General features: G+C 43.2%; 1 protein-coding gene and 1 long non-coding RNA gene across 2 annotated transcripts; both read right to left on the reverse strand.

The window, feature by feature from the left end:
* Window positions 1-1,202: 1,202 nt before the first annotated feature.
* LOC100702865 (Golgi apparatus protein 1) lies at window positions 1,203-20,685 on the reverse strand. The gene is given in 16 exon segments (XM_019360896.2): window positions 1,203-1,968; window positions 3,484-3,590; window positions 5,419-5,539; window positions 5,706-5,813; window positions 6,192-6,293; window positions 9,294-9,436; window positions 10,309-10,432; window positions 11,502-11,532; window positions 11,534-11,637; window positions 13,951-14,043; window positions 15,318-15,435; window positions 16,335-16,423; window positions 16,508-16,621; window positions 17,168-17,230; window positions 18,358-18,582; window positions 20,422-20,685. Coding segments are annotated over 16 exon segments (1,938 nt in total). The 5' UTR covers window positions 20,647-20,685; the 3' UTR covers window positions 1,203-1,797.
* LOC109202776 (uncharacterized) lies at window positions 6,727-9,287 on the reverse strand. The gene is made up of 2 exons (XR_002062704.1): window positions 9,009-9,287; window positions 6,727-8,906 (listed from the first exon to the last, which is right to left on the reverse strand). It is a non-coding gene; the product is annotated as an uncharacterized LOC109202776 (long non-coding RNA).
* Window positions 20,686-21,499: the final 814 nt, after the last annotated feature.

The raw sequence follows: 21,499 nt of genomic DNA on the forward strand, positions 1-21,499 counted from the left end.
GTGATATGGTACTACAGTACCATATCAGTATAATATCAGTGCATTTGTGTTACTATTAACTGACTAGTTTTATTAGTTAGCTGTCTCTTGTTCGTGTACGTGTGTGCTTAAAAATTGGTGAAAACTTCTAAAATAACAGCATATGGGCTCAAACACAAATTGTTACATTAAAAGAAAATAACCTAACTTTAAATATTTGTTTTTTAAAAAAGAGGCACAGTGTTGATCTGATACTCCCCAGCTTCTACACTGTCTCTTCGCTTGTATGATTGACTTACACAAGCTGTATGTTGACATTTTGTAGGCCTCTGCATTGCCTAAGACAAATGCAGTGCAGAGAGCATATGGGGACCGTACTTCACTGTTGAGCCAGGATTTCATTGAGATTTGTCTTATGGTATTTTGTGGGAATAATGTTGCCAGTGCATGTGTTGATATAGCCACTATTGCTGCTGTATACGTCTAAATCCACAGAAGCAGCATTTTTAAACACCTCCCAGTTTGTATCTCAAAGTATCCTGAAGCACCAGTTCAATTCTCTCATTCCACACTTGTGTGGAACCAGTGTAGGTGTGTTTTGTGGACTGTGAAAAGGTATTCGATTACATCCTTCAGGGGGCTGATCCTATTGCCCTTTGCTACAAACTCTGTTAATAACTACATGTTATGGATAGAATTTCTAGGTGTAGCCAAGTGGTGGATGGTTTCCACTTTGGTGACCTCAGGATCTTGTCTCTGCCTTGTTACATATGATGTAGTAGGGTGGTGACCTCCAGCTCACATTCAGGTGGTTCACAGCAAAGTGTGATACAATGGGACTGAAAATGAGCACCTTCAAGTCTGAGGCCAAGGTTCAACTCCAGGTTAGGGACGAGCTGCTGATACAAGTGAAGTTTATGCAACAAGTGTCTCGTTCACGAGTGAGGGCAGAGTGGAGTGTGGACTTGATATAGTGTACTAACCCACACACTGCTGGTATGTCAGCACTGCTGCACCTGCATGTTGTGGAGAAAGAGAGTTGAGTAAAAGTGAAGCTGTTGATTTATTTTGTTGATCTTTTGTGGCGAGGTGGACAGTTGGGGTCGCATTTATGATTCAAATGAGACCTAGGGGAATTTCACCCCTAGGAAATATAAAGAGACTGTTTTCAAACTAACCAAAAACTTACACAGGTTTGAAAATACACGACTGAGTCAGACTGGTTCCAGTATTAAAATACCTTTATTAAACACATTTGTTAAAAGGCAACCCGCTCCCCCCCCAGAAAATACAAGCAAATGCAGCCCAGAGCACAATAAAACTTGACTATCCTGTAACTGTTGTAGCGCCTGATCAAAACCACCTGGTTACCTCCCAACAAATAAGAGCATTGGCACCTGATACCGCACTCACAAAAGACAAAGGAGCAATGAATGGGGAAATGAAACCCGTGTGACCTTATACCGACAACCGGCTCCTTTCAGTCTGGAGGAGCAGCAGCTCTCCTCTGAGCCGCTCTCCGATGGATGAACTCCTCACTCTATCCAGCCACCCTCTGCAGAAACCTCATTTCCATCAATTCTATCCACATTCTCTTTCATTCCAAAATATTCATCATGACATTAATACAGAAGATTTTATAGGATCAGGTGAAATTATAATATCTTGATATTCAAAAAAATTGTGATGCTTGTTTTTAAACAAGCTGCATATGAGAAGCAGGTGTGCTGAAACATGGTGTGAAACTGTTACAACTAACCCAAATGCAGATCTGATGTTTCACAGAAAGCACTAATGTAAAGTTTTGATAGAAAATATTTAATATAAAATGTCATATTTAGATGGTTTTGTTTGTTTTTGTTTAACATACATCAGTGTGCAACAGACGGTAAATAAGAGGAGGCTCACGGATGCAATTACGAGCATACGTGAGACTTGTGGTCCTCCTCTCTCCTCCATTATTGGAAACTCCTGAAACTGCGGTGACATCTGGGGAGGAAAGACAATTCATAAAAAACAGCTCATAATGAAAAATGTGTGAATGATTGACACTTAATTTCAAAATAAATTCATTCATTTAATGGTTTTTCTTGATTTTTACTACTTTCTACATTGTAGATACAAACTAAAGACATCAAATATATGAAGCAAGATTTATGGAATCATGAAGCAAAGAAACAGTTGATAAATAACTCTAAATATGTTTTATATTTTAGATTCCACCCTTTGCTTTGTTGACAGCGCTGCAAACCCTCGGCCTTCTCTCAGTGAGCTTCATGATGTCGTCACCTGAAATGTTTTCACCTCACAGGTGTGCCTGTCAGGGTCAGGTTGGTACACAGCTGACAGCTCTGTTTGACAACTGTTAGATTATTCCAAGAACCAGTCAGCTGAGTAAAGAGAAACCACAGTCCAACATTACTTTAAGGTCAGTCAGTCTGGGAAATTGCTAAAACTTTGAATATTTCCCCAAGTGCAGTCACAAAAACCATCAAGTGCTACGATCAAACTGGCTCACATGAGGACCGCCCCAGGAAAGAAAATCCTAGAGTCACATCTGCTGCTGAGGATACAGAGCTCCAGTAGCAGACACGTCTCTACATCAACTGTTCAGAGGAGACTGTGTGAATCAGGCCTTTATGGTCAAACAGCTGCTGAGAAACCACGACTAAGGAAAAGCAACAAGCAGAAGAGATTTGTTTGGGCCAAGAAACACAAGGAGTGGACATTACATCATCTGTGCTTTGGTCTGATGAGTCCAAATTTGAGATCTCTGTTTCCACCGGCTGTGTCTTTGTGCGATGCAGAAAAGGTGAACGATGGTCTTTACATGTATGCTTCCCACCGTGAAGCATGAAGGAGGAGGTGTGATGGTGTGGGGGGGCTTTGCTGGGGACATTTTTGGGTATTTATTCCAAAGTGAAGGCACACTGAACCAGCACGGCTACCACAGCATCCTGCAGCGACATGCCATCAAGTCATTTATTTTCCAACAGCACAAAGACCCCAAACACACCTTCAGGCTGTGTGAGGGCTGTTTGACCAAGAAGGAGAGTGATGGAGGCCTGCACCAGATGGCCTGGCCTCCACAGTCACCTGACCTAAACCCAATGGAGATGGTTTGGGATGAGATGGAGCGCAGAGTGAAGGCAAAAGGACCAACAAGTGCTCAGCATCTCTGGGAACTCCTTCAAGACTGTTGGAAACTATTTCAGGAGACGACCTCATGAAGCTCATGGAGAGAAGGCCAAGAGTGAGCAAAGCAGTAATCGAAGCAGAGGGCGGATATTTCACACTTTTTTGTTCAGTGCATATTTAATATGTGTTCATTCATAGTTTTGATGCCTTCAATCTAAATAGTCATGAAAAAAAAGAAAAACCATTAAAAGAGAAGGTTTGTCCAAACTTTTGGCTGGTAGTGTGTGTCATCCTCACGGTGCTCGCTGTGAGAACACAGCCAGCAGTGATATGATGAAACACCAACACGGTGCTCAGCAGGTGTACCTTGGCAGCGTAGCTCCACATATCGATGTGATCCTGAAGTTTCTTCTTGCATTCAGGCTGCAGATGAATACGTCTGTCCTGTAGCGCCTCCATCAGGCACGACATCTCTGAGGCAGGACAGACACAGGTGTGTGATCATAAGTCAATTTGAAGCTGTTTAGGATCACACGAGTTTAAGTTTTAAAGTGTGGGTCAACAAGAGAGGTGCCTCTGAGCCAAATCCTTTAAAATATATACATTAAATTGAATATTTCTTCTAATGGATGAAAATCTCTCTTCTCTTTTCTTCTCTTCTCTACTTTCTTGACTTTTCCAGTGCCTTTAATACCATCCGGCCCTGTCTGCTGCAGGAGAAACTGAACAGGATGCAGGTGGACCCCTGCCTGGTTGCTTGGATCTCCGACTACCTCACTGACAGACCACAGTACGTCAGGCTGAAGGACATCACGTCTGACACTGTGGTCAGCAGCACAGGAGCACCACAGGGAACTGTGCTGTCCCCTCTTCTCTTCACCCTGTACACCTCTGACTTCTGCTACAACTCTGAATTATGCCATATTCAGAAGTTTGCAGACGACACAGCCATCATGGGGTGTATCTGGGATAATCAGGAAGAGGACTACAGGAGTCTGGTGAGGAACTTTGTCACATGGAGTCACACAAACCACCTGCAACTCAACACCTCAAAGACCAAGGAACTGGTTGTGGACTTCGGGAGGTCCAGAGCAGGTCCAATGCCAGTTCAGATAGAGGGAGAGGAGGTGGAGGTGGTCACCAAGTACAAGTACCTCGGGCTGTTGGTGGACAACAAACTGGACTGGTCATGCAACACAGAGCACCTGTATAAAAAAGCCCAAAGCCGACTGTACTTCCTCAGGAGGCTGAGGTCTTTCAACATCTGCTGGAAGCTCCTGAGGATGTTTTACCAGTCGGTGGTTGCTGGAGTACTTTTCTATGCTGTGGTGTGCTGGGGGAGCAGCACAGCAAAGAAGGACTCATCCAGGCTGGAAAAACTGATCAGGAAGGCTGGCTCTGTGGTCGGCATGAAGCTGGACACTCTGGTGACAGTGGCAGAGAAAAGGACACTAAAGAAACTGCTGGACATTATGGACAATGCTGGGCATCCTCTGCACACGGCCATAAACAACCAGAGGAGTCTGTTCAGTGACAGGTTGCTTCTCCCAAAGACAAGAACCAACAGACTTAAAAACTCCTTTGTCCCACACGCCATCAGACTGTTTAACTCCTCTCTGGAGGGGAGAGGGAGGGGAGACAGGGGGACAAAGGAGGGGGGGGACAACTAAGCTGTAGTGCCTCTTCACTTCACTGTGCAATACTTTTGTTAATATCCAACAGTGCAGTAGACTCACAATATTTGAAATGTGCAATTCCCTTGTATTCTTATTCCTATTTATTCTATTTATCCCTTTTGTATACTCTTCATTTATATATGTCTCTGTATTTATATATATATATATATATATATATATATATATATATATATATATGTGTATATGTGTATATATGGTATATTTCTGCTCACATTCTGTAACTTCTGTTGGTGCTGTGCTATTGGAAACCGAATTTCCCGGAGGAACCCACCCAAGGGATTAATAAAGTTTTATCTAATCTAATCTAATCTAATCTAATCCTATCTCTCTAAAAAGCTAAAAAATGCTTCTCGACCTGTGATAGGCTCCAACACACCCTGTGACCCCAACGACAAGACAATGGATGGATATTGATCAGACAGTTAAAAACAACAAGAACAAAACCAACACTTTTTAAATGCACTTTCTCTTTAGAGCTCAAAAATGAATGAATTGAGGGATAAACTTCAAAATAAATCTTAACAAAAAAGCGAATTAAAAATGATCTTCACAGAACGTGAACTTTGTGTGTGAGTGACGTGGTTTCTGAGTGAGTGTGACTCACGCCGTCCTAGGCCGGGTGGCATGGCAGCACAGTGGTGTTTGATGTCCAGAGCGCAGGCCGTGTGAAGGACGGGGTCGACAAAGACGTCCGCCTTACTCACCTTCAGCATGTTGAACACCTCCTGCAGGGGACGATTAAAGCACGTGTTCGTGTACACTACCCATTTAGACTTTGTATATACATGCCCGCCAAGCAGCCTCAGGTAGTTCTCTAAAACATTTTAAATTATAAAGCTGGGTTTTACTACACCCTGAGAGGTCAGTGAAGGCAGCAGTGAGCTCATTTACCATCTTACAGCCTTCCAGTTTGATCTTCAGGATATTGATCTTCAGACACTCTGTTACCTGTCCCGACTGCTCCTGAGCTGCTGCCTCTTCTGGACACAGCCTGCTGATCTACACACACACACGGGTGATATCTCTGGTATCTGAGGCACACAGTTGATGTAAAGGTAGGTTGGCTATAAATGGGGAAGAGCTAAAACATATTTTTGAACTGTGGTTCATGCAAAGCTGCTCTAGTAGAGCAGAAGTAGAACCCCCCACGCACGGGGCGATCCGCGATAACTCACTAAGGGAGATTTACTGTGTTAATGTGGTTATGGCGTTAACGTCATTTTAACGAGATTAACGCTGTCAGCACTTGTAAAAACCCAAAGTCATGGCAAGGGAAATGTTTTATATTTGAAACAATCCAAATATCTGCAGACACACTGTGTGTGTGTGTGTGTGTGTGTGTGTGTGTGTGTGTGTGTGTGTGTGTGTGTGTGAGACCTCTTCTGAGCAGTGGATCTGCAGTTGTGGGTCCAGTCTGTAGTCCAGCGCCGATTCCTGCAGAATGACTCGAATCTGATCCTCACAGTCAGGAGACAAATGCTGCGACACACAGACACACACACACACACACACACACAAACACACACACACATGTTCATGGCCATAATCACTTTCCAGCCTTCACAGCTTCATGTTTAAGGCCTTTACACTCTGAGCACGTTGGGAAAAAAAACACACAAATTCCACATTGTTTTTGAACTTGTGTAACATCTGTACACACAAATGTGTACACATGAGTTTTTGTCCACGTCAACAATGAAGTGGCCATGAAGCGATGACGCTGATGTTTCCACACAGAGATTCTGGGTTCATCCAGTTCTCAAGGTCAAGGTCAAATGTATCTATATCGCGCATTTCCAGACAGACGATGCTGCGCAAAGTGCTTAACAATATAAAACAGTGATAGGACAATAAAAGAATTAAAACAATAACTAAGACTATTAAATAAGACCAAAACGCTTGGGTCATAGTGTGTTAAAAGCCAGGGCATAAAAATGTGTCTTTAGTAGTGATTTAAATTGTGCAGATCTAATATTTAGGGGAAGACTATTCCAGAGTCTGGGACCTGCCACAGAGAAGGCTCTTTTGCCACGGGATTTGAGATCAGTCCGTGGGATGGACAGCATTAATTTTGAGCTAGACCTCATGGCTTTTCCTGGAGCATAAACAGAGAGGAGCTCAGACAGGTAAGAAGAGGCTTGGGCGTTAAGCGGCTTAAAAACCAAAAGTAAAAGTTTAAATTGGATCCTGTAGGAGACAGGAAGCCAGTGTAAAACTGGGGTTATATGCTCTCTCCGTTTGGTACCAGTTAGCAGGCGAGCAGCTGCATTTTGGACCATCTGAAGACGATGAATGGAGGCCTGGTCGAGACCAAAATACAATGAATTGCAGTAGTCCAATCTGCAAGTAAGGAAAAGGTGAATAACACGCTCAAAGACATTAGCTGGGAGGAATGGCTTTACCTTGGCTACCGTTCTTACCTGAAAGAAGCAGGATTGGACTACTGCACTCACCTGCTTATTCAATTTAAAGGAACCATCAAGATAGACACCGAGGTTTTTACATGTGTTTTGCAGTAGCAGGAAAGGGGGCCCAGAGTGCTGGTGACGTGATTATTGACAAAGATGCCAAAAATGACAACTTCAGTTATATTATATTATATTATATTATATTTTCATTTAGCTTTAGAAAATTTAAAGACATCCACTGTTTGATGTTGTCAAGGCAGCGTAATAAGAGCTGGGGATGGTCTGAGCCTGCTTTTAAAGGCAGATAAATCTGCAAATCATCAGCAAAGCACTGGAATGAAATGTTGTAGCACGAGAAGATGAAACCCAATGGCAACTAATACAGTGCGAACAGGGCAGGACCCAAAATAGAGCCTTGAGGTACACCGTATTTAAGAGGGGCTATTTTGGAGCTATGGGGGCCCATATTGACATAAAAAGACCTTCCTGACAAGTAGGACCGAAACCACTGGAGGGCAGATCCTTTTAGGCCAGCATGAAATTCTAGCAGTGATAACAGGATGTCATGGTCAACCGTGTCAAAAGCTGCTGACAGGTCCAACAGTAAAAGGGCAGCAGGGCTGCCAGAGTTCAGAGTTAAAAGAATATCATTAAAAATCCTTAAACGTGCCATCTCAGTGCTATGTAGTGATTTAAAACCAGATTGAAATTTTTCAGAGATCTTGTTAAAATCAAAGTGGGCCTGCAACTGTAAGTACACCACTTTCAGGAGAAGGCAGCAGGATTAATCCAGGAGTTGAAGCTATATCACAACCAGAGGGTGGAAGTAACAAAGTATGAATACAGACGTGGACAAAATTGTTGGTACCCTTCGGTCAATGAAAGAAAAACTCACAATGGTCACAGAAATAACTTTAATCTGACAAAAGTAATAATAAATAAAAATTCTATAAATCTTAACCAATGAAAGTCAGACATTGCTTTTTAACCATGCTTCAACTGAATTATTTAAAAAATAAATACATGAAACAGGCCTGGACAAAAATGATGGTACCCCTAGAAAAGAATGAAAATAATGTGACCAATTTTTATTTATTATTACTTTTGTCAGATTAAAGTTAATTCTGTAACCATTGTGAGTTTTTCTTTCATTGACAGAAGGGTACCAACAATTTTGTCTATGTCTGTATTTTTCACTTTTACTGCTTACATTTTCAAAACAGGCTTGTTAGTTTTGGTTTTACACATTTGAGGGGAGTTATTATTTTACATCAAAGATCAAACTGGTTTGAGTCTAAACATGAACACATCAAAGGCGATCCCACAATAGAAATTAATTCAATAGAATAGCCTTTAATTGTCGATGGCCTCCGGGCAGGGGCAGTGATTTTTTGGGCAGTGTTAATGACCCTCTGTGCAGCCTTCCTGCTCTCAGGCGTGGCCCCCGAGTACCAAACACCAGGCAGGAGGAGAGCTCGCTCTCCACTGAGGAGAATTCATTTCAGAGAGCCGACCGACCCGAGGCAGCAGCAGGCTCTGTGTCTGAGGCACAGACTTTGACTATTTCCATGTCATTGTATATTCAGTGCTGCTGTGCGTTTTTGAGCTATGAGCGCAACTGTCGCCAAATGCAGTGGTCTGATTGGCCAGATCTGTTTATTCACATGTCGATGTCAAGCTTGATCTGAAAAAATTAATACTTATAATTAGTCCTTAAAAATTACATGGTCGGTGTAATCAGTTCATTTTAATTAATATTTTTATAAAATATTCGCATGTCTCTTACACGTATTTTCCACGTGTGTGAAGACGTTCAGGCTGGCTCTCTTTAAGCCTTTTTAAAGACTGATTTCATGTTTGTCCTGTGATTACCTGCCCTGGTCTGTCAGTATCACCTCTGCTTGCTTTTGGTCTTGGTTTCTGGCTTGGCTTTGATTAGCTTGGACCTTGAAGAAAGGGGGTTAAAGACTCTGGCCTAGATTTCAGTTCTTCTATTTTAACAGCAGCACAGGATAAAGACCTGGACATGAGGCAGCAGTCTGGAAACCAACACGTCAGCTGTGACTCTCACCTGGTCGGCGTATTTAAGTTTGAGGCATGAGATGACCTGACCCTCCAGCTCAACATCAACGGCTGCCTGGTTCAGGATGGACTGGCAGAACTTTGGGATGTCAGCTCTGCAGGCTCTCCTCAGCACCGGGTTCAACCTGTAGTCTGGAATCACACTTGGGGTTAATGCAGACAACTGGACTGTTTTCATTTATCTTCCTTTGTTCTTCTGCCTGTGGCCCAAAATCTCTCTGTTCCATTAAACATTTTTTTATGATGACCGCTCTGTTCGCAGCAGATGGCCCCGCCCCTCCCTGAGCCTGGTTCTGCCGGAGGTTTCTTCCTGTTAAAAGGGAGTTTTTCCTTCTCACTGTCACCAAAGTGCTCGATCATAGGGGGTCATATGATTGTTGGGGTTTTCTCTGAATTAGGGTGGAGCTTTTACCTTATAATATAAAGTTGTTGTGATTTGGCGCTGTATAAATAAAGTTGAATTGAATTAAACTGAATTGATATAATGCAGGTATTTTTGTACTGTATGCGAGTGAAGGTGAACTCCCAGCGAGACTGAGAGCAGAAATGCAGAAACTAGCGAGACCGTAAATAACAACAGTTCTCGCTATCAGCGGGTACTCAAAGCCACACTATCAATTAAGAACCGCTAGAAGTTTGAACATTTGACACTTCATCCTTGTACAGGTTCAGCTCTGCTCCCGGTTTTCTCCATGTGTGGATAATGGCTCTCACTGTGGTTCGCTGGAGTCTTAGAAATGTCTCTGTGACCTTTCAGACTGATGATGTCACTGACTTTGTATCTCAGCTAGTTCTTCAGATCATGGCGTGATCATGATGTGCTGCTGCTTTCAGCCTGTTTCACTTCCTGCTTCTATTTAAGTGATTTCTGGATTCAGCAGGGCTGGCCTGGGTGTGGCAGTGAAACTGAACTCTATCATCATTTAAAAACAGCATGTTGTATTTACTCTGTTATATGTTAACATCTGAGATTTGTGTGTGTGTGTGCGTGTGTGTGCGTACACCTGTGTTCTGGGTGAGCTGTCTGTTGATGATCATCCGTTTGCATTTGGGATCCATCCACTCACTGTTCTTGTTCTGCTTCAGACACTGAAGAATGTTGCTGCCGTCCGTCTCTTGACAGAAACGCTGAACACATGAAACCGACTGTTACAGTCTGCAGATGGGGTTTCTTTGATTGTGTTTTCCCAACAGAATCAATAAAATATCTACTTTAAGCATCTTCTTTAATTATTATTTTTATTTGTTTCAGCTGCAAAACCAAGGTCACTTTTTAATCTGACGGCAGAAAAACACCTCCAAACGTTTCCTGGAAAACGTGCCTGCCGGTGTTTGCTTCGTGCTGTTGAACTGAAGAAAAGGGCTTGATTTACACGAACTGTACGACTGCCAATAAAAATGCCTTTTTGTCTACAAACTCAAACCGGAAACATGATCATGTGACACTTGTCTTACTCATGGACTGTATGTGTCTATTTGGGAATCGTTGAGCTGAGTCATCTCGGTGTTTTGAACATGGATGTTATGAGAGAGGGTTGCATCCGTCTACTTTTAAGATTAGGCTTAAACTTTTTGTTGTAGAATATCACCTGGATCAGGTGACCCTGAATCCTCCCTTAGTTATGCTGCATGAGGTCTAAGCTGCTGGGGGATTCCCATGATGCACTGGGTGTTTCTTCTTCCCCCACTGTGTGTTTTTACACTTCTCTGTATTTAATCAGTAGTTATTATTCATCTCTGGCTTCATGGCCCCGCCCCTCCCTGAGCCTGGTTCTGCTGGAGGTTTCTTCCTGTTAAAAGGGAGTTTTTCCTTCCCACTGTCGCCAAAGTGCTCGATCATAGGGGGTCATACGATTGTTGGGGTTTTCTCTGTATTATTGTAGGTCTTTGCCTTATAATATAAAGCACCTTGAGGAAACTGTTGTTGTCATTTGGCGCTGTATAAATAAAATTGAATTGAATTAAACTAAATAAATAAAACTGTATTGAAACTGTGGGATGCTGGAAGCTCATCGACTAACAATGTGTATGTGTACATATCCAAGTTTATCCTCCTCTGCCACTAAAAATCTCCTGATATTAATTACAAATTTCAATGACTGACTGAGAGCTCAAACAAAGCAAGGACATTTTCTCAGAAGCCATTAGAAGGAAGGCAGATTTAAGATCCTTCAGCATTGTGGTTTAACTGGCCTACCCAGATCATGTTCTTGCAGACTCTCATCAGAGTAGTCCAGCTCAGGTACGATCATCTCAGCCTCTTGCAGCCTGAACACCTTCTGGTGACATCGCCAAGCCAGGAGACGCTTGTTCTCCTTTAGACACTCGATGACCTGCAGAGACAGGACAGAGCTGATGGTTTCGCTGTAAAGACTCAGAGAAGACAGAAGTACAACACTGACACATGCTTACTTGTTACTGCAGCACTCTTTCTTTCTGCTATGTTTTAACGATTTAATAGTTTTAATCTCTAACAAAGTTAACTAAAACTACAGCTGTGGACACAAAGGGTTTCTACCACACTTTGCCAGCTCAGTTTTATTAAGATTATATTTTGCATGTCTTAAGGATGATTTTCTGAGTTTCTTGACCATCCAAAATGTTAGTCTGATGACCTTACAGCCACTTGGTTGTCACTTTTGCCTCGTAGCATGGAGCTCCATTGTGCAGGAAAATGTACACATTATCAACAAAAAGGTTCTGGATCAGTGGAAGAAGCTGGTCCTTAAAATGTTTTAATTTGCTCAGTCCTTAAAAAGCAGCACCCCACAAACTGTGATCGCTTGGAATTCTGATAAGGCGAAAAAGGATCATCATCGATCAGGATTTGGTCCTGAGGCTGAGATCCAGCGAAACTATAACGAAGAAGAGTCAGCGATGTAAATGCTGACACTCTCTCTCTCTCTCTCTCATATATATATATATATATATATATATATATATATATATATATATATATATATATATATATATATATATATATATATATATATATACACACACACACACATACATACAGTGGCTTGCAAAAGTATTCGGCCCCTTGAACTTTCCCACATTTTGTCACATTACAGCCACAAACATGAATCAATGTTATTGGAATTCCAGGTGAAAGACCAATACAAAGTGGTGTACACGTGAGAAGTGGAACGAAAATCATACATGATTCCAAACATGTTTTACAAATACATAACTGCAAAGTGGGGTGTGCGTAATTATTCAGCCCCCTTTGGTCTGAGTGCAGTCAGTTGCCCATAGACATTACCTGATCAGTGCTAATGACTAAATAGAGTGCACCTGTGTGTAATCTAATGTCAGTACAAATACAGCTGCTCTGTGACGGCCTCAGAGGTTGTCTAAGAGAATATTGGGAGCAACAACACCATGAAGTCCAAAGAACACACCAGACAGGTCAGGGATAAAGTTATTGAGAAATTAAAGCAGGCTTAGGCTACAAACAGATTTCCCAAGCCTTGAACATCCCACGGAGCACTGTTCAAGCCATCATTCAGAAATGGAAGGAGTATGGCACAACTGTAAACCTACCAAGACAAGGCCGTCCACCTAAACTCACAGGCCGAACAAGGAGAGCGCTGATCAGAAATGCAGCCAAGAGGCCCATGGTGACTCTGGACGAGCTGCAGAGATCTACAGCTCAGGTGGGGGAATCTGTCCATAGGACAACTATTAGTCGTACACTGCACAAAGTTGGCCTTTATGGAAGAGTGGCAAGAAGAAAGCCACTGTTAACAGAAAACCATAAGAAGTCCCGTTTGCAGTTTGCCACAAGCCATGTGGGGGACACAGCAAACATGTGGAAGAAGGTGCTCTGGTCAGATGAGACCAAAATGCAAAACGCTATGTGTGGCGGAAAACTAACACTGCACATCACTCTGAACACACCATCCCCACTGTCAAATATGGTGGTGGCAGCATCATGCTCTGGGGGTGCTTCTCTTCAGCAGGGACAGGGAAGCTGGTCAGAGTTGATGGGAAGATGGATGGAGCCAAATACAGGGCAATCTTGGAAGAAAACCTCTTGGAGTCTGCAAAAGACTTGAGACTGGGGCGGAGGTTCACCTTCCAGCAGGACAACGACCCTAAACATAAAGCCAGGGCAACAATGGAATGGTTTAAAACAAAACATATCCATGTGTTAGAATGACCCAGTCAAAGTCAAGATCTAAATCCAATCGAGAATCTGTGGCAAGATCTGAAAACTGCTGTTCACAAACGCTGTCCATCTAATCTGACTGAGCTGGAGCTGTTTTGCAAAGAAGAATGGGCAAGGATTTCAGTCTGTAGATGTGCAAAGCTGGTAGAGACATACCCTAAAAGACTGGCAGCTGTAACTGCAGCAAAAGGTGGTTCTACAAAGTATTGACTCAGGGGGCTGAATAATTACGCACACCCCACTTTGCAGTTATTTATTTGTAAAAAATGTTTGGAATCATGTATGATTTTCGTTCCACTTCTCACATGTGCACCACTTTGTATTGGTCTTTCACCTGGAATTCCAATAACATTGATTCATGTTTGTGGCTGTAATGTGACAAAATGTGGAAAAGTTCAAGGGGGCCGAATACTTTTGCAAGCCACTGTATATATATCTATAAGGATAAAAACATGCATTTGCAGCTGCTGACCTGTGCGTTTCCGAAGGCCACGTTCTGACACAGCCTGTAGATGTCCTGCCTACAGAAGTCGTGCAGCTCGGGCTGCAGACGGATGTCCTCTGACTGCAGACGGTCGGGATGGATTCGGATTGATAGAAAACAGACAAATGAAACATTTTAAGACAAAAACCATAGAAACACTTCATCCATACAGTTTTAGGAGAATCAGTTGGGTTGTAGGTGTTGGCATCCAAAGTAGGGGTGGGTACCGGTATCCGATGCCATTATGGCACTGGTTCTGACATAAACGGTAATAACCAGACCGAAAAGCAGCGCACATTTCGGTGCTTTATTTTTTCCTGAGATGTCATAAACTTTGGATTCCGCCGTTCTTCTCTGCGGGAGTAGCTTAATGTTGTTCGTGTGTAATTAACGTTGAGTAGGCTAACCACGTTATTAAATTAATGCACGTAAGGTGAACTAGCAAACACCGTCGTAGTTACATGCGGCTGTCTTCTTGTTTGATGGCAGATACTCCCTTCACCCTGGCCAAAAAGGCTAAAATGACCAAAGAAAAAGTGGAAAACAGTTAAACATGAGAGGTTTTTGGACAAAGTTTGTGTTTTTTCCATTGTTTAAGCACTGCTTCCAGCCAAGCGTGAGACCATATATGCCCTATAGCTTCAGAAAAGGCTAACATTGTTATCTTTTTTTTGGACAAAGTTTGTGTTCTCCATTCTGTAAGCACCGGTTCGAGCACCGTTTCAAAAGTACCGGTTTGGCACTGGTATCGGATAAAACCTAAACGATACCCATCCCTAATCCAAAGTGCACTTCTATTTACTGGCAGTCGTCGCTGCACGGTGCACCGGTGCATGTGTGTGTAGAAAGACGATTACCACATACAGAGCCCCTGCAGCAGTAGGACGACCACACATCATGCACAATAGGAGGCCTTCCTTGAAAAACATGTCTGGATGGAGCAGATGTTGCTCTAAAACCTGTTTAAACCTTTCAGCACTGCTGGAGCCTTTTGTTGACCAGAGGCATGTTGCTGCCATCAAATACACACGTTTGATATTTCTCTTTGTTCTGTTGTGAATAAAATATAGGTTTATGACACTTGCAACTCACTGCATTTGTTCGGCCAGTAAGGAACGAGAAGTCGTGTTTTCTCTCAGGAGAGTGAGCTGTCTGGTTAGAGCGTGAAAGATATAAGAGCTAGCAGCAAACGATCTCAGTGGCGATCCGGTGTGCACAGAGACATCGGGCCCCATTGTAATGTTACAGTCAGGTAAGAAGAGCTTTGAGATGTCAGCACAACCAGAAAAGTGGCACACAAATCACGGCTCGCTGCACTTCCCCGTCGGACTGTGACCAAGCATCAGTAAACGTACCATCGCCACCTCCTCCACCCTCAGCTGTTGCCGACATCTGGGGGACACTTGCCGCTCCACTGCGTACCACATCGTGGCGTTCCTTACAGCAGTGCCGAGGCAGATCATGACATCCACCCTGACAGGAAGACACGATGAAGACACAAGGTCACGCTCAGCAGGTCAGATTCAGCAACGTTTAGCTTTAAAACAAACTGCTGTGGGTTTAAACCTCCATCGGGGAATCCAGATGGCTGAGCTGATCAGAGTCGTCGCTCCAATTTAAAAATATTCAGCAGAGTTGAACAAAGTCAGCTGTTTGACTGTCTAACAGCCCATAAGCTCTTCCAGCCTTTATTTTATCGTGGCCCTCCTTCATTTCCATTCATGTCACAACTGCATGAAGCTTTTGTTACGGAACAAAGTTTTTACGTTTTTTTCTTTCTGAGGAATTTGAGGACATCACAGCAGCTTCTACACACACGGCACTTTCTGTTGTTGTTCAGCAACAACCACATGTAGTTACTGTTTTGGGCGGGGTCATAAATCTGACCAATCAGCATGACACAGAATAAATTCTTGAAATACTTGGATGTGCGATCTCTGACAGCAGAAACCACTGCAGGGATGACGGTTGCAGCTTTTCATACATACGAGCTACATAATGTTCTTTAAAACAAGTGAATGGATTCAATATTAAAGCTTCACTGCTGGCAAAGATACATTTTCATCCAGCTTCATAGTGATACTCTCCAGATATGACACCATCGACCAACTCCAAGTTTACTTTTTTTTTTTTAGAAAAAGCAAATTTTTGCTCATTTTACAAACAAAATTTATTATTTTCCAATTAAAAAAAATTCCCAACATGAATTTTTTAAAAATACTCATATTTATGTACCGTGCCGTACCTGCGGATCAGCTCAGGTAAAACTAACTGAAATGCAAATCAGCTGGTGATTCCAACACAACACAGTCACGTTGTATATGCTGATGCTTTAATCGTTTCCAGCATCATTGTGCGTTTGTCGGTCTTACTTCTTCCTCATGTTGGGACACAGTCTGAGGACGTCCTCCTCGCAGGCCGTCTTGAACTTGTAGGAGAAGCTGAAATCTCCCATTTGAATCTGTGGACGGGGAGAAAGGCACACGGAGCTGATGGTTAATAATGGGTTCAGCAGATGGTTTGTGGCAGCACGTTTTCTGCTCACCAGCTGGAAGCGAGTCACGCCCACGGCACACTTCTCACTCGTCACCCTGTGGTGTTTGTTCTGAACCAAACACGCCATCAGGTCACCGGCGTCGATCGGGTTTTCAGCCACCTCCTGTCAGACGCAGGGAGAGAGCAGTGAGTGGATTTTTCACGTTTTGCCTCACTGTTTGAGTGTGCTCCTGTGTCTGTGTTCTTCCAGTTCCCAGAGGTGTAGTGGTCTGTGGGTTTGTGGGTGTTTTGTGTATATTACCCTGTATTTAATCTCTGAGTTTGGGTGTTTTTCTTTGTCTCCTTACATTTTGGTTCTGATTTGTAAATTTTGAAGTTTGAATTTATGGGTCTTAAAACACTCTGTGCAGGCACCGCCTCCCCCCGGGGGCCACGTCACAACCAGACCCAGGTCACTCTTTGACAGGCTCCGGGAACCCAGCAAACACGGATTGAGAAACGGTCTTCCTCTTTTGGAGCAAGCGTTGGGCTTCAATTGACAGCTGTAGTTTTCGCAGTCTTTGCCTGTGGGTTCTTGTCTCTGTCATCATCTTTTAATCTCCCAGCTTTCTTACGGCAGAGCGACAGGCTGCCTAATTTGATTCAACTGAGGCAAAGTTTCCGTCTCGAACTGGATTTACAGACATTTCATGTATTAGTGGGTACTTACATGGCATTGGGCCTGAATGACGGCATCACAAGCTCTCATCAGCAGTGCGTTTCTCCTAATATCCTGCAGACAGAACAGAGCGACACAAAACAAATTCACACGACAGCCTGATTTTATTCACGCAGGCGATCGAGAGAAAGCTCATCATTTTTTCACTCACTGCAGACTATTGTTGTTAACGTGGACATAACTGCTCTTCCTCATTTTCAGTGTATCTTGTTAGAAAGGTTTGTACTAAGCATGGTCAAACTTCAACCTATGAGATCAGAGTATGTACAGTAAAAAGCCAGGCTGCAGATGCTCTAAACACTTTCATACTCTCAGCTCTGCATGATGTCAGAGGAAATTCCTAATATGGTCATCTCGGGAGACAGACACTATCTCTACTTTCAAGATTAGGCTTCAAACTTTCCTTTTTGCTAAAGCATATAGTTAGGGCTGGACCAGGTGACCCTGAATCCTCCCTTAGTTATGCTGCAATAGACGTAGGCTGCCGGGGATTCCCATGATGCATTGAGTTTTTCCTTTCCAGTCACCTTTCTCACTCAGTATGTGTTAATAGACCTCTCTGCATTGAGTCATATCTGTTATTAATCTCTGTCTCTCTTCCACAGCATGTCTTTATCCTGTTTTCCTTCTCTCACCCCAACCAATCACAGCAGATGGCCCCGCCCCTCCCTGAGCCTGGTTCTGCTGGAGGGTTCTTCCTGTTAAAAGGGAGTTTTTCCTTCCCACTGTCGCCAAAGTGCTTGCTCATAGGGGGTCATATGATTGTTGGGTTTTTCTCTGTATTTATTATTGTGCGATCTACTGTACAATATAAAGCGCCTTGAGGCGACTTCTGTTGTGATTTGGCGCTATATAAATAAAATTGAATTGAATTGAATTGAATAGAAGCACCTGCTGAACTTTGAGGTGCAGGCAGTCAGAAGTACGGTGTTTTAGACAAAACAAAGCACAAACAGAACAAAACGAGCACTGCGTGAGGTTTGAGCTTATGAATTGATGACTTTTCCTTGGTATCAAGCTGTTGTACGAGTAAGCAGCACGTCTTTACGGGTGGGTTGCTGTGACAAATAATCCAACAGTTGCTTTGACAAATCTTAGATTACGCCATATCATCAGCATTTTTGTGTGGTTAAACCTTTAATGTGGATAGAGACAACAGGCCAATCAGATCTGGTGACCACCTGCGACTGCAGCTCGGTCAGGTTTCCCACCACGTCCCTGCAGTCGGGGCTCAAGTCCACCAGACGGTCCTGCAGGCACTCCAGGTCCCACCCGGACGCCACTTCCTCGCTGCACCACTTCTCCAGGTCAGTCATGCAGCACCTCTGCAGCTCAGGCTCCAGTTTCACATTCAGTGCCTCCTGCTGGAAAAGCCTCTGCACCTCCACCCTTCCGTCCTGGAAGAGCTACAGAAAGATTTCCACCAATGTTTGAAATAAGTGCTACAAAGTGCTTCACAGTAAAACTTATTTCTTCCAACTATTTCAGTTGCTTTTGAAGGCAACATTACTGAAATGAGGTTTGCAAATGTGAAAAGAGTTGACTACAAGTATATATATACACAAGTCGGGGCGATCGTGGCTCAAGAGTTGGGAGTTCGCCTTGTAATCGAAAGGTTGCCGGTTCGAGCCCCGGCTCGGACAGTCTCGGTTGTTGTGTCCTTGGGCAAGACACTTCACCCGTTGCCTACTGGTGGTGGTCAGAGGGCCCGGTGGCGCCAGTGTCCGGCAGCCTCGCCTCTGTCAGTGCGCCCCAGGGTGGCTGTGGCTACAACGTAGCTTGCCATCACCAGTGTGTGAATGGGTGAATGACTGGATATATAGAGCGCTTTGGGGTCCTTAGGGACCATAGAAGCGCTATATAAATACAGGCCATTTACCATTTTACAAGTAGCATATTCCATTAATATCAGTTACGTTGTACGCATGACATTGTGGCTGAGAGCTGAGCACGTCTAAAACTTTGAACCTGATGTGAACCAAAAAAACCTTTTAAACGCAAAATTTAAAATGAAACATTTGCATGCAAAAAACGATGCAAATGAAACTTATGTTTTGGCTATCTGTTTCATTATCTTTGAAATGAAATAATTCATTCAAAATAGAATAACTTTTGCAAATTGTGCACCATAATGTCTATTTTTGTTTTTTGCTGTGGATTATAAAAATGTACATCTCAAAAATGACATTATGAAGGCACTCGAACTTTCCTCTGGCTGGAAACTGTTTTGTGCAACATTTTTGCATTTACAGTTTTGAGGATACGCCTCTTACGTTTCTGTAACTAGAAAACAAACAAACAAAACAAAACAAATTTTAATTTGATTGTAGTTTATTGCACCTTTTGGCAATTTATGTAGTTACTGTGAACTTAGTACATATGTATTATTAAAATATGGGATATAACAGTTATATTGATATACAGCAACTTGAAATGATCCAAAAATGGCACCAAGCATGTGAAAATGTAACTCTTATATTTTTATTGTGTGTCACTGTTTAATGATAACCTTGTGTTTTGCAGCTCTTGCTGTCTCTGCTGTGCTTTTTCCTTTGTTTACTTGTAATTTTGTTTTAGTTGGTCCTCCCAGCCAACGATCAGGAGGGAGTCTAGTAAGGGCGGACTAACTTCCTCCTTTGGCTTTTTTTTTAATGTTTGTGCAATTTCCCTTTGCAAACAGATGACACACAGCGCTGATTCCCAGCAACGCTTGGCCCACAGGTGAATTAATTGCAGTGTGTCTAAAATAAGGTGTGACAGTTTGCAGCGCAGCACTGTTCGCTTGAACCAGCGGTGTCCGACTCCAGGCCCCAAGGGTCAGTGTCCTGCAGGTTTTAGATCTCACCCTGGGTCAACATGCCTGAATCAAGTTCATTAACAGGCCTCTGGTGAACTTCAAGACATGTTGAGGAGGTAATTTAGCCATTTAAATCAGCTGTGTTGGAACAGTGACGCCACTAAAACCTGCAGAACAACGGCCCCTGAGGCCTGGAGTTGGACACTCCTGGCTTGCACCTTTTTGTTTTATAGGTGTCACGTACAGCTTAGATATTAGTAGAAGTTGTGGTAAATCCTGTGTGGGAATGAAATGGGAAGTTTATGTTTAATTGATAAAATAAATACATTCTAAACGTTTTTATTCTACATCTCAGTGGCCGGCTGCACCTGGTTCGAAGACCCAGGACCATGACACAGGTAGAGTTCAAAGGGAAGCCGTAAAAGCATATTGAGATCACGTGCCCTACCTCTGGATGTTCACTGAGATACTTCAGCACCTTCAGCCGAGTCGGGTCCTCACGCGTCTCTTCTTCCAGCTTCCAGGCCAAAGAGTCGCTCCGACCCGGAGAGGAAGCGACACTCTGAGAGCGACCCGCAGCTCCTTCTGGGCTGGCACCGGCAGTAACACTCTGTTCCCGGGCCAATGGCAAAAACAGGAGCGGAAGAAAACCCTGACAAACCCACATCTTCATGAAGCGGTTTTATCTTTGTAAACGCGGAGACTACTCTCCTGGCGTCACACTGGACCTAGCCTGCTGCGGACCCTGCCCCCGCTTCGCTGCGCTCTGTGTTTGGGGCTTTGGAGTTGACGTCACGCCGCAATGCATTGTGGGAGCGCGGCACCATTTTCGGGGTCTACGAATCAAAACGAACGACAAGATGCTTAAAAGCAGCTCAAAAGAGAATGGACTGTATAGAGACCGATTGCGTCCAGAGGCGAAGCGGCGGTACTTGCAGAAAATCGCGTGCATTGGAAATGTGGACCCGTATGAAACACAGCGGTGGAGTAGAAACCCTGAAGACCAACCGCTACTGACGTGACATATTTTCGTACCTTATCTGTGGAGTCAGCGCTACAACTCGTCATTCAAACAAAGGTAAGTCAGCTCGAGTACTGCGTGTGAAATGCGTTTGATTTCCCTGCAAACATTCAGATTAGTGCAGCATAAATTCATTCATGAGGGTGAAATTACAGTGAGAACATGTGGAGGCTGTTAGAGGGATAACACAGTGAGTTCAGTGCATTGATGTGACATTGTCCTGAAGGATTTAGTTATTCTCTATGGTTAAAGAAATTGCAATGATTTATTCATATTTATTATAAATAATTCTAATTACACATCTTGCTTCAATATTTGTATCTTGTGTCACTAAAAATACATCTTTAGTTTTATACATTGATTAATGACCTGCAGAATCTCCTTATCATATTAAGTGATTCATAATTGTCACTTTATGCTTTCTCCATCTCTAAAGTGATGACATCCTTGCATTACATACTTTAGGTTCATTTTCTGCAGGCAGGTTTCTGACAGAGAACAGGCA

This window comes from Oreochromis niloticus, linkage group LG7 (assembly GCF_001858045.2).
Source record: "Oreochromis niloticus isolate F11D_XX linkage group LG7, O_niloticus_UMD_NMBU, whole genome shotgun sequence".
Classification (NCBI taxonomy): Eukaryota; Metazoa; Chordata; class Actinopteri; order Cichliformes; family Cichlidae; genus Oreochromis; species Oreochromis niloticus.